The sequence below is a fragment of the Choloepus didactylus genome, chromosome 4 (genome assembly GCF_015220235.1).
Source record: "Choloepus didactylus isolate mChoDid1 chromosome 4, mChoDid1.pri, whole genome shotgun sequence".
NCBI lineage: Eukaryota > Metazoa > Chordata > Mammalia > Pilosa > Megalonychidae > Choloepus > Choloepus didactylus.
Genome location: NC_051310.1, coordinates 150,694,990 through 150,708,872, shown reverse-complemented (window position 1 = coordinate 150,708,872; position 13,883 = coordinate 150,694,990). Strand labels below are relative to the sequence as shown.

Sequence of the window (13,883 nt, the reverse complement as noted above, 5' to 3'; positions counted from 1 at the left end):
TTATCAGATCTTCAGAAGACTTTCCAAGGCCCTTTTTGGTTCCTTTCCTCTCTTCAAGGCTACCTACTATTCAGGCATCTTATGCCATATATTAGTTCTGCCTGTCTTTGAAAGGTATTGAATTAGAATAATATAACATGTATTCCTCATGCCTAACATCCCTCAGTCAATATTCATTTGTGAAATTCTAATTCTCTGTTATCAGTGCACACTTGTTTTTTTCAATAAATCTTATGTAATTTATTGAAAAACAAAGACATTTTTCCTTGCAGATTCTAAGACTGGATTTTGGTGACCTCAAAACAACTTTTTAGATATAGATTTGCATTTGTAGATTAGTTGATTTGACCCATTATAGTCATCTTTTTGCATGAATCAGTTGATTGGAACTCTCCCCATTGACAACTTAAGTACTTACCCAATTTAATTGAAGAATTTGTACTTCCATGATAACACTGATGTCTCATTTTGACTGACATGGAGCTGTCTGTATAATTGTTACAGATGCCAGGAAATCCAGAAATATATTTGAGTAGAATCAGAATCCCTAAAGACTGAGATAGAATTGGGTAATCAAGCCTGTGTTCTGTTCATTGATTGATATCTTATTCTCTCTTTTGCAGGTAAGTGAACATAAGTCCCTTCCAGAGTCAATGGATGAGACAAATCATTCTCGAGTGACAGAATTTGTGTTGCTGGGACTCTCTAGTTCGCAGGAGCTCCAACCCATCTTGTTTGTCATATTTTTACTACTTTACACAGGAATCCTGCTGGGAAACTTTCTCATCATCCTCACTGTGATCTCAGATGCACACCTTCATACTCCCATGTACTTTCTGCTTGCAAACCTCTCTTTCACAGATGTATGTGTTGCCTCCTTGGCTACCCCCAAAATGATTGTTGACTTTCTAGTAGAGCACAAGAGTATTTCTTTCAAGGCCTGTCTGGCTCAGATTTTCTTTCTTCATCTAACTGGTGGTGGTGAGATGGTGCTCCTTGTATCCATGGCCTATGACCGTTACGTTGCTATTTGCAAACCTCTCCACTACATGACAATCATGAGTCGCCGTGTGTGTGTTATACTGGTCCTCCTCCAATGGTGTGTTGGCTTCATCCATACAGTTAGTCAGTTGGCCTTTACTGTTAACCTGCCTTTTTGTGGTCCTAATCAGGTAGATAGTTTTTTCTGTGACCTCCCTCGAGTGACCAAGCTGGCCTGCACAGACACTCATGTCATCAGCCTACTAGTAGTTGTAAATAGTGGGTTTCTTTCTTTGGGTTCCTTTCTCCTCCTGGTCATCTCCTACACTGTGATACTGATGACAGTCAGGAAACGTTCCTCCGCCAGCATGGCAAAGGCCCGCTCCACGTTGACTGCCCACATCACTGTGGTCACATTATTCTTTGGACCATGCATCTTCATCTATGTGTGGCCCTTCAGTAGTTATTCAATCGACAAGGTCCTTGCAGTATTCTACACCATCTTTACTCCCATTTTAAACCCAGTTATCTACACTCTAAGGAACAAAGAGATGAAGGCAGCTATGTCAAAACTGAAGAACAGGTATCTGAAGCCTGGCCTGGTATCTGCACCCATGAGAAATGTTGTTTTCCTGGAAGCAAAGTGAAACTACAGGACTCCCACCACTTTATTTCAGTCATTTTGTACTGTTACTAATGGAACCAATGCCATGTTAAAGCAAGACATTTTGACTGGTGGAGATGGTTGGCTGAATAACAAACAGCCACTGGAGAAGCATTAACAAGTTTCAGGTTCTCTTTATCCACTCAGTGATTTTCTTTCTATTTCCTCCATGTATTCTTTATTTCAAAAGTTTTTAAGAGGTAGGCTTTCTATTGGCTTTGAATACCCATAAGAAAATTAATTTATTCCTAAATGATAAAGAAATTGGACCACTCCATTTCAAAACACAACTGTTTAGATGCACATTTTGGAGTGAAAGTAGGTATTTAGCTCTATACTGTGCTGGTAATAAATATATTTTTATATATAATATATGGTATATATCATAGATGACATATGATATATAATGGACATATTAGTAAGAGTGCATTGGTGTTGCATTTTGTAACTGAGGGAACTTGATGATAATCCTGGTTTTAATGGTGTCAGTAATAGAGGAAAATGTGATAGCTCTCCAGCAGAAGACATTTGCATCCATCCCATATTCTTTTCACATATTCTTGTTCAAAGAGGCTACTTAAAAATTATTGTTGATGGGTAGCAACTTACTGCATAATTCTGTTTATCAATGTGTTTTATTTAGCTATGTTCTTGACTGTTTAGTATAATAGAATAGCCTGGGTTTTTCACAATTGAGATTTTCATGAAAATTGGTGCCTGAACCATAGTATAAAACATCATCTCTCCTTCTAGGTCTTCATGATCCCATTCTCTCAGAGAGGGTACAGTTCCAGATTGATAGCTGGTAGGAATTATCATTTTTCTATTTACCCTTTTATTCCATTAAAATGCTATTTTTAAAATGCATAATGTAGGCCCAGATGATGACAGAGCCCTATTGCAAGAACTTTTAGTCTAGGCATGAAATTTCCGCTCCATGATCACTACTGAGACCATGATTTCTTAGGATCCCTCCTACAGTTTCTGGTAGACATTCTTGTTTTATTGAATTCATGACTTTTCCTATATTTTTCTTCTGAATTTTAATTTCATTACGTGGTATAATGCAAACTGACACTTTTCTAGGCTGTACCCTTTAGAGTCTCCAAATGGGAGTCTATAATTCCTATTATAGAAAACAATGTTTTTCTGGTTTATAGGGTACTAAAGTGTTCCACACACAGAATAAGTTAAAAATAGTATTCAAATATCATCTAAATTTACTTACATTCTCAAGCTTTTTACAATAATGCAAATATCCCAGAATTCTGTATTTTTTGCACACTTTTATGATGTGATACATTAATTAAATGATATACTGTTATGGAGGTAGTGTTAACTACAAATCTAATTAATATTAATATACAAGAAGTAATACAGCAAGGATGTAACAAACATGACTTCCTTCAAGTTTCAAAACATTCCCTGACATATTTATTCAACACATTTTATACATGATGTAAGTAAGGATAAGAAAAGTTAGGGAATTGAGCAACTTCATAATATTAGAAAATGGCAGAGAGGATTTCATATTCAGGTTATTGTTTCATGAATGGACTACTGCATAGTGTGGAGTAGGTTGTGACCCTTGCAGAAACCTTGATTCTCTGCTTACCCTCTCACACACTCTCTCCTATCACCAATATGCAAAAGGCTGAGATCCATTATCAACAACAAGTTTAGGATTTGTCCTCAAGAGTTTCTTCAAAATCTTTGGAAAAGTTTTCATATAGCAGAAGCACAGGTGACTGCTGTAAAGTATTATTGTACATTCAAAAGTCAAGGAAAGTAAGAAAAACAGAAACAAAGCCTCAATAATATGAAGTGGCTAAGAATACTTATGCCATAAAGGATGAATAAGTCAAGTCATGAATATTATGAAGACAGGTGAGCCTCAGAATTTTTTTTTACTTTTCTGTGGGCCTTATTTAAATTGATGATCATATTAATCACAAGCGTACTTAATACCACTGAATATGTATCAGATACCTTTCAATGTTCATTCTACAGCCTTATACTCTAACTCATATTATCCTCTGAATGATCCTAGTCTTTGGTAAAATTGCCATGCCAGTTTTTACAGAGCAGGTGATTGGAGCACAGAGAGGTGAATCAACTTGCCAAAGGACACACAGCTAGTGGTGGCAGAGCAAGATCATGATCCCAGGAAGTCTAGTTGCCAAGGGTATTCCCAACCAATGTTCTTTTCTGCCTCTACTTATGGTAGTGTGAGTCTGAGGAAGCAGGTAACTTTAAAACATAACCTAATATTTATCTTTGTGAATAGAATGTTTAGCAGGAGAGGAACCGTAATAGACATGCAAACAGGTTTTAGTTTTCTTACCCTACTAAGTGTTTTTTCATAGGAACAGACAAGGGAGATTTTTAGTTGCATTCTGTCATGCTTACATTGTCTGTATTTAAGCAATACAATCTCATAGTAAAGTTGACTTTGTTCTCATTCTCAGTCCCTGCACAAAACACATAAAAAAAATGCTAAAATTTTATTGAGCACATATTATATGTCAAGCATTGTCATTGATGCTATCTATAGATCTATGAAATTAACACTTGAAACCTGTTCACCTAGAGCAGTGAATGGGAAACATTTTCTGTAATTGTCAGTTAATTTTTAGACTCTGTGATCAATATATGGTTTTGGTGCATATTCTCCCTATTTTATTTTATTTTATTTTATTTTATTTTATTTTACACTATTTTATTATTATTATTTTACAACCCTTCAGTAGTGTAAGAAAATATTCTTATCTAAGGGGCTATACAAATATAGAGTGTGGACCAGATTTGGGCCAGAGTGTCATAGTTTGCCAATTCCCGTCATAGCCAATAATTCTGGTAGAATAATTGAAAGGATCCTGAGACTTATGTAAGGGTTGAATAAAATGAATACAATATTAAAGTGAAAGTATGTCAGAGGAAAGTAGAAGGCACATGTTAGAGTCTAAGGTTCTAAACACAAATCCCAGTGTCTTTGCTCAATGGCACAGGATTGGGAACCAGCCAGATACATTCAGCATACCTTTGTCTCTGGAGAACAATCTTAGTTTGCTAGAGTTTATATGAAAAATACCACATAGACGGTTGGTTTAAAAACCTAGAATTTATAGTCTCAGTCTTTGGAGCCAAGAAATCCAACATCAAGATACCACCTCTCATAAAGATAGATGATAAAGACTGGGACTGTATAACGTGGCAAATACTGGAGTGGCCAATGACTGTTACTAAATATACAAATATACAAATGTTTTTGCATGTGGGAAAGCAAATGAATGTCAACCATGTAGAAATTTGAAAAAGGGATGGTATTCAGGAAAAAACATAATCAAAGCAAACTGGAGTCTATGGTCAACAGTAACATTGTAATATACCTCCATTAAATGTAACAAAGGCAATATGCCAATGCTAAATGTATATGAAAAGGGGATATAGGGGAGTAATATGGGATTCTTGGTAGTGGTGTTATTTGCTGCCCTTAGTAGTGTACTGTATTGTATGACATGTTATTTTTCTTTTTATCATTTTTTCTTATTGCTAAAAAAAAAAAAAAAATTTTTTTCTTGTAGTAATCAGTATGTTCAAGTGCTGATTGTGGTGATAAATGTACAACTTTATGATGATACCATGAACAACTGATTGTACACTGTGGATAAATGCATGGTATGTGAATATAACTCTATAAAATTGTAGGAAAAAAAAAAAAAAAAAAAAAAGATACCACCTCTCAGAGTCGATGGTGTTCTGTTGATGGACGTCCTCAGTCACCTGGTTACCTCTGTCTCCACTCTGACTTGTTCTGACTTCTGGTTTTACCAGCTTCTGGTTTCTGATGATGTCTGGCTGCTTCTGATTAACTGAGCCTGAAATTCCTCTCTTCATAAGGCCTGCATTCATTTGGATAAAGACCCACCCTGATTCAATTTGACCACAACTTAACTAATAATTACATGTTCAAAAGGTCCCATTTATAAATGGGTTCATACCTGCATGAGCACAGATAAAATTAAATCATGTCTTTTGTAGGTCAAATGCTTCAATCCCCAATAAGAGCCAAAAAAGTCCTTTACTGAAGGATCATTTGTATCTCACAAGTACAGGTTGTACAACCAAATAAACCAGGCAAACCATCAATAAACAAATTTCTCATAAGCAATGAAGACAACATAGTTAGGTGTGTCTACAGGTTGGATTTAAACTTGAAACAGGGTGCTATAAATAACTGTCTACTATTTCTCCTTTCTCTCTTGGCCAGTAGTCAGTACCATAGTTCCACGCATCCTTGAAGATAAGCACTGAGTTACCAGAGACCACCTGCAGATTAACCTTTTGTATTCACACAGATTTATAGCATAATATTAAATAGTAATAAATGGAACTTAAATAAAATCAGGAAAGGAGCAAAAGCAATTTTATATTATCTAAATTTTATCAGGAAGTTCTCTCTGAGGAAACAAATTTTGAGCAGAGATCTGATGAAGTGAATGAATGAATCATAGGAAGCTAAAAGGCAGAGGAGAGTCAAAACAGAAGTCACCAGGCTATGAATTTGGAGTCTTCCTGAAACAGAAAGAAGATTGGAGATGTTAGAGTACAGTAAGTGATGTTCTCAATGAATCAAGATGAAGATGGAAAGGTCTAGGGTCTATATAAAATAGGTAATTAAGATCTCAATTTTTTATTTCAAGGAGATCTTGAATATCATTTTCATTTCTGCAGGCTAAAAATTCAGAAAAATTTCATTCTACAAAAACAACTCATAACTTTAATTGGAAAAAAAATTATAAACCTGGGATTGAAGAGAGTGAAAATATGTCTCTGAGACACCCCTCAGAAAAGCAAAATAAAACCATACAAAAGAATAAAATTAAAAAATATTAATATACTATAAAAACCAAAGCCAGGTGAGATTGTAAAAGAAGTGCCCTATAAAGAGCAAATGGAGCTAACTCTAAGGTAAGTGTAACTATTGGCAATAAAATAAAAGTTTTAGCATAAAGGAAAGCTGTAAGTTAGCAGTGGAACAAACATGGCAAGATTAACTCAGAGTTCATGAAGAGTTCAGGCATAGCCCTGGTTTCTTAAAAAACCAATTGCAAATTCTTATAGGAGGAAATCCTACTTTTATAAAAATTTCACAATTCACACAGATTAAAATTTTTTCATTGATCAATGGTTGTCATGGTGTATTAGTTTATTATTGATGCTGTAACAAATTACCACAAATTTAGTGGTTTAAACATATCCAGTTTTATAGTTTGGATTGCAGTAGTCTAAAATTAGGGTGTTTGTAGGTGGTATTCATTTAGACGATTCAGGGCAGAAATCAATTCTTTAACTTATTCAGATTATCAAGAATACCTGTATTCCTTGGCTTGTGGACCCTTCCTCATATCAGTCCAACTTCTTCACTCGATCACCACATCTATTTCTGGCTCTGGTACTTCTGCCTCCCTTTTATTAGGACACCTGTGATTACATTGCACACCCATGGATAATCCATTTTAATCTCCCAATCTCAATATTCTTAAATTAATCACAACTACAAAGTCTCCTTCACCACATCAAATAATATATTTGAAGGCATGAAATATTTGGGGCTGAATATTGGTTACTGAAATCTGAATCTCTACAAATTCTCAAAAAAAAAAAAAAACAAATCAGTGCAGATCAGTCAGAAAATCAATAAAATCAACCCTAGTACTTGGGTACAATTTCATTAGAACATACTAAAGTTAAAGTTATAAATTCCAACTTAGAAACTTAGAAAATAAATATTTGAGACCAGCAATGTCAGATCAGTAATCCACTTTATGGCTGAGAAATAGGTGGGGGATGGGTGGAAAAGAGGAAAGGTCCTCCATCTCAAGGATGTTGGAACCCTCTTGGCATCAGTGGGAGTGTACTGACAGAATGAGAGGGCCCATTCAGGTGGAGAAACACAAGGAGACAGAACTCTGTGATCCTGCTGCAGCAGAACTCTAAGGTATGTAGGGGAAAAGGAGGCAACCTTGGAAGGCCTTGTGTTCTATTTAATAAAAAAAATTGTACTTCACCATATTAACTGAAGATGATGCTTGAGTTAAGTTGAATTATGGACCCCAATTTAGACATATTCTTAACCTTAGTCCACATCCCTGTGTGTAAGATGAAGCCATTGCAACTAGGATCTCTTGATATTGTTTATTTTAGTTAGGATTTGGCCAAGTGAATGAGGGTAGGTCTTAATCTGGATTACTGAAGTCTTTTATTATAAGCAGAAGACATTCATACATAGTAGGAGAGAAAGTCACAGGTATGAGCTGGTAGCCAGATGTTGGTTGAGCTGGGAATAGAATGGAGAAAACATTGCTATGTGACAGGAAAGTCAAAGAAACCAAGGATTGTTTGCCAGTCAGAATCCTACCAACTCAGCAGGAAAAGTTGTGTAGCCAATGCCTTGATTTGGACTTCTGGCCTCTCAAATCATGAGAGTGCTCTCAAGCTGAAACATGGCTAAACCTCAAAACTCCTCACTAGCTCAAGGAATCATCTTTCATTGCTGACAGGAAAAGTATACAAAACTTCTAATAACTTTTAAAAGCACCCAAAATTAATACAATGATAGTAAAGAAGAAAATTAAGAGTCTACATATGTCATAAAACTCAACTATCAGGAAACAAAAAATTAAAGATAAAAAAATTAGAAAACAGTATATTAAAAACTGTAAAAGAATTAGAGAAAATGGAAGACTACCAAATCAGAAAAAGAATATCCAGGATATATACAATTTTTGTCTCTGGAATAAAAGGAGAGGAATATGAGACAACAATATTATAGAAATAATATTTAAAAATTTAAGGAAATTTGCAGGAATAAAAAAACATATATATTTTGAAAGGGCTGGATTTTGACATGAGAAGCTTTCCCTAATAGCCAACTCTAAGATATATCATAATAACAGTATTTGATTTTAAAGATACAATTATATAGTCATAAGCCAGACATCCTGAGCCCATTTCCTTTAAAAAGAAACCTGCTTTATGACTCATCTTCTCAGTGCCAGGTCAGTGTTTTTGCCAGTTAGCTGTCAAACACTTTCCAAGCCTTACTGAACATAAATAATATTTCAACTCTCTCCATTTCATCTTGGGTAAGTGAAAGCAACTAATCAATGTATTTCTAAGGATTATGCATTTTAACTGTCTTCTTGTATACAATGAATGGCAGAGAAGAAAGAGGGAAGGCGGGGAGGAGACAGCAGGCAATGAAAAGATTCTCAAGAGCTTAACTTTGAAATGGTAATGTTTGGTAGCATCTGTGAATTGTATTAGTAACTATTTCACTTTACCATTCATAATATTTCAGAGATGTAAGTAATGGGGAATTTTACAGGATATCTTTATAGGAGGGATGTGAAATTCCTCCAGCAAATATCTTTATGCATGCATTCATTCACTCTAAAATATTACAGGTCAAATTGGCTTTCTTGTGCACATCCAGCAGTGAGAAAATAATTTCTGTATAAGTAAGATCACACCATCTTTGAGCACTTTTAATTACTAGGAAAAATACAAATTATGACCTGGAATAAAATTATCAATAATAATTTACATATGTATCATTATACTTGGTTAAAGAGTCGCAGCTATAGAATCTTTTAAGAAGTGGCTTAAATGTTTCTTTGAGAGTAATTTTATACAAAATACTTTATTCTTGAGGACAGTGGGTCCTAAAAGGCTAAAAATGACTCAGTGTTATACAGCTGTCTGAAGTCATCTGTATTTTATCCTACAGTCTTTTATTCCTATAGCTACTTCCCATCCCCCACCACTTGAAGGCATGTTACTGTGCTTTTAAAAAACCAGCTATTATAAAGTAATAAAACACTGCTGCTTCAGGCAGGAAAGACTATCCTGGGGATGAAGGGAAATGAAGGTCATGATCTCTTGACGAACAAAGGATTATGATATCAATAAATGATATCAGGTGGCAAGGCATAAAGCTAACTTCTCTATCCTAGTTCAGTGTCCAGGGTAAGGTAAGCATTTAAAATCTTCAGAGGGAATGAACAGAAAAGAATCTTTTATGATACTGTTGTCTCATTTTGGCTGACATGGTGTGTCTCAATAATTGTTAAATATGCCTGGGAACTTGAGATATATATTTGAGTTGAAACAGAATCCCTCAAGATTGAGGTAAAATTAGATAATCAAATCTACATTCTTTTCATTGATTGGTATCTTATTCTCTCCTATACAGGTTAAGTGAAGATAAGTCCCTTCCAAAGTCAATGAAAGAGAAAAATCATTCTCCGGTGACTGAATTTATGTTGCTGGGACTCTCTAGCTCACGGGAGTGCCAACCTTTCTTGTTTGTCATAATTTTACTACTTTACACAGGAATCCTGCTTGGCAACTTTCTCACGATCCTCACTGTGACCTCAGAGTTTTGCTTTCAGACCCCCAAGTTCTTTCTGCTTGCAGACGTCTCTTTTACAGGTATATGTGTTGCCTCCTTAACCACCCTGAAAGTGATTGCTGATGTTCTAGTAGAGTACAAGAGTATTTCTTTTGAAGCCTGTGTAGCTCAGATTTTCATTCTTCACCTAACTAGTTGTGGTGAAATGGTACTCCTTGTATCCATGGCCTATGACCGTTATGTTGCTATTTGCAAACCTCTCCACTACATGACAATCATGAGCCACTGAGTGTGTGTTATTCTGGTCCTCATCCCATGGGGTGTTGGCTTCATCCACACTGTTAGCCAGTTGGCCTTTACTATTAACCTGCCTTTTTGTGGTCCTAATCAGGTAGATAGTTTTTTTCTGTGACCTCCTTCTGGTGACCAAACTTGCCTGCACAGACACTTATGTCATCAACTTAGAAGTAGTTGCAAACAGTGGCTTTCTTTCTATGAGTTCCTTTCTCCTTCTGGTCATCTCCTACACTGTGATACTGATCACAGTTAGGAAATGCTCCTCCACCAGCATGACAAAGGCCTGCTCCACACTGACTGTCCACATCACTGTTGTTATATTATATTTTGGTCCATGCATCTTCATCTATTTGTGGCCCTTCAGTAGTTATTCAGTTGACAGGATCCTTGTAGTGTTCTACACAATCTTTACTCGCATTTTAAACCCAGTTATCTACACTCTAAGGAACAAAGAGATGAAGGTGCTTAGGTCAAAACTGAGAGCAGGTATCTGAAGCCTGGCCAGGATTCTGCAGCTTTAAGAAATATTTTTACCCTGGAAATAAGTTACATTAGACCATTGTTACCACATTAGTGTTTTTGACTGTCACAAATGGATTCTCTATGATGTTAAAGGAAACCATTTTGCCCAAAGGGAAGAATGATCAGGAAACATGAATGAAAGTGTAATGATGATAACAAAAAACACAGAATACATGCTAGCAATTTAACACTCACTTCCTGCTTTCATGGGTGTTTTCCTATTTTGTTTCTGTTTCCTACTTTTTATTTTTTAGATGAAAACTTTTTAGGATGTAGGATTATTTACTTAAGAGTCCATGGGAAAATGTCATTTAAGTATAAATTGTAAAAAAAAAAAAAATCCTTTCCTCCTCAAATAGACTCCTGTGTTCGCCCAAATTTAGAGTGATATTAAATGTGTATCTGTATACCATAGAGGTAAAAGTTTTTAACATATATCATAGGTGATATATGATATGTGATGTATGACATACCTCAGTAAGAATGCCTATAAATCTGCACTATGTAACTGGCAGCAATTCTATGATTCATGAGAATGGTGTCAGTGAAATGCCATATGTAATATTTATCCAGCAAAAGCCAAATACCTCGAAGAGCACTTTTGAGAAATCCTTGGTCAAAGTGACTACTTAATAAATTTATTCATGGATAACAACTTATTCCTAAATTTACTTACCATTGCATTTTGTATTACTCATGTTTGTGACTGAAGTAAAGATTAAAAAAAATCTTGGTTATTTCAGAAATGAATTAATCTTCTCTACCATGCTTTACCATGAGGATTGGTTCCTAAATCCTGGCGTAAATTTCCTTTCTTCCCCTAGGAATTCATGGTCTCTATCTGCTTAAAAAATGCAGTTTTTCAGTTTGATAATGTAGAAAAGACTAATTTTCCATATGGATTTTCAGTTAAAATTCATTTTTAAATTGCCTAGTGCAGGCCCTTATGATGACAAAACCTCATAGCTATACGTTTGGGTTAGCAATGAAATTATATCTCCAAGATCACATATGACCAAAATTTCTTAGGAATCTCACTACACGTTATTTTAGGGTTTCCCACACATCATATTCAAGGCTTTTCAGATATGTTTCTACTGCTTTCTAATTTCAATTTAGATAATGGTGCCTGATTCTTTTCTAGACCCCACTCCATAGAGTCTCCCAAGTGGAATCTATAATTTCATTTACCAACTATTTATATTTGTATTTATATTTATATTTATGTATTTCTGAAACAAAAGATAACATATTATTCAGAATATAAAAAATAAAATAAAAACAAGCATGTAAAAGTTACTAAGTTATATGTATGTATCCAGGTTTATGTAATAATATGTGAATAATATGTGTCCCGGTTTGTATATATTATGTCCCCCACAAAACCATGATCTTTTAATCTAACCTTGTTGGATGGAACATTTTGATTGAGTGTTTCCATGGAGATGTGACTCACCCATGTGTGGCTAATACCTTTGATTATGTTATTTTCATGGTAGTGTTACCCTGCTCATTCAATGTAGGTCTTCATTAAATCACTGGAGCCCTGTAAGAGCACAGACAGAAGGAGCTCAATGCTGAGAGAGATGTTTGGAGATGGCCGTTGAAAATAGACTTTTACTAGCCCAGAGTTGCTGGGAGAAAGTAAGAGAACACCCCCAGATGCTTAGGGAGAAACTTTCTGGGAGAAAGCCATTCTGAAACCAGAACTTGGAGCAGACACCAGCCATGTGCCTTCCAAGCTGACAGAGGTTTTCCGGACACCATCAGCCATTGTTCAGTGAAGCTACCTTATGGCTGATGCCTTAGTTTGGATACTTTTATGGCCTTAGGACTGTAACTTTGTAACCAAACCTCCTTTGTAAAAGTCAATCCATTTCTAATATCTTGCAAATTGTCAGCATTAGCAAACTGGAACAATATAATATCCCCAAATTCTTTACTATTGCATTTTTCCAGTGTGATGGCTAAGATAAATGATATTTCAATTTGTTACCAGCTAACTACAATATATTAACACTGCTGCAAAAATATAGTAAGGAATTTTGTGCATTATGTCTTTGCTTTTAAAATGTTCTCAATGAAATATTTATTCTGCTCATTTTAGGCACTATATAAATAGGATTAAGAAAGTTAAAGAAATTGAGACAATTTATAAAATTAGAAAATGGCAGAGTGCCTTTGTTATCCAGGTTTCTGTTGTGTTTGGATTTTTTGTATTTGTTGTCACTAAAGGACACACTTTCAGAATATACTGCTGCCTAGTATAGGGTAGGCTGCAATCTTTGCAGAAAACTTGATATTCTGCTTACTCTCTCACACTGATCAAATTGAACACCCATTCCTAATAAAAATCATAATAAACCAGATATAGTCTGAAATTTCTTAATGTGGTAAAAGATATCTTTATCAAAAATAATTAACAAATAATACTTTAATAGTAAAACATAGTAAGCTTTCCAATTGAAGTCTAGGACATACAAGATGGCTTCTATGGAAACTAATGTTTTTGTTCCAGGTGATTAATGGTCTTTCTTATAAAAGGATTATATTTCTGTGTCTCTCAGATTTTAATTCTTATAACTTTGGTTGGGATATGAAGTATGAAAATAATTAAATATGCACCCTTTATAAAAAAAGCCTTTAAAAACAATTATATGTTTTCTCCAGAGCTGTTTTTCTTCTTCCATTAAAAAGAATGTTCTCTTTTTTTCTGGATCCCAAGATGAAGACGACATCTACATGCCTTGGCCCAACCAAGGGCCAGCAATTAATACAAGTAAGGGAAGTCCTGTGTTGCTAAAAGCCACTGATACATGTGGTTTATTGTTATGACAACATAACCCAGGAAAAGCAAATTAATGCATTCATCACAGTCACTATCCAGACTTATGAAATGAGACAAAGGCAGCAATTTAAAGTAAGATTATTAGAAAGAAAAGAGGAATTTTTATTATTGGCTGAAAAAAATTGACTACTGAGAGCAAGAGAATCTACTATAAT

At 35.1% G+C, this 13,883-nt stretch overlaps 1 protein-coding gene and 1 pseudogene across 1 annotated transcript; both read left to right on the top strand.

The window, feature by feature from the left end:
- The first annotated feature begins 587 nt into the window (after positions 1 to 587).
- LOC119533437 (olfactory receptor 4K15-like) lies at positions 588 to 1,628 on the top strand. The gene has a single exon (XM_037835476.1). The coding sequence runs from the start codon at positions 654 to 656 to the stop codon at positions 1,626 to 1,628; it is 975 nt and encodes a 324-aa protein (XP_037691404.1). The 5' UTR covers positions 588 to 653.
- An 8,265-nt stretch (positions 1,629 to 9,893) lies between these two features.
- Positions 9,894 to 10,932, top strand: LOC119532871 (annotated as a pseudogene).
- The last annotated feature ends 2,951 nt before the right edge of the window (positions 10,933 to 13,883 follow it).

Bases quoted from the DNA above. Each gene is read 5' to 3' on its own strand.
- LOC119533437 (XM_037835476.1), top strand. From the start codon at position 654: ATGGATGAGACAAATCATTCTCGAGTGACAGAATTTGTGTTGCTGGGA.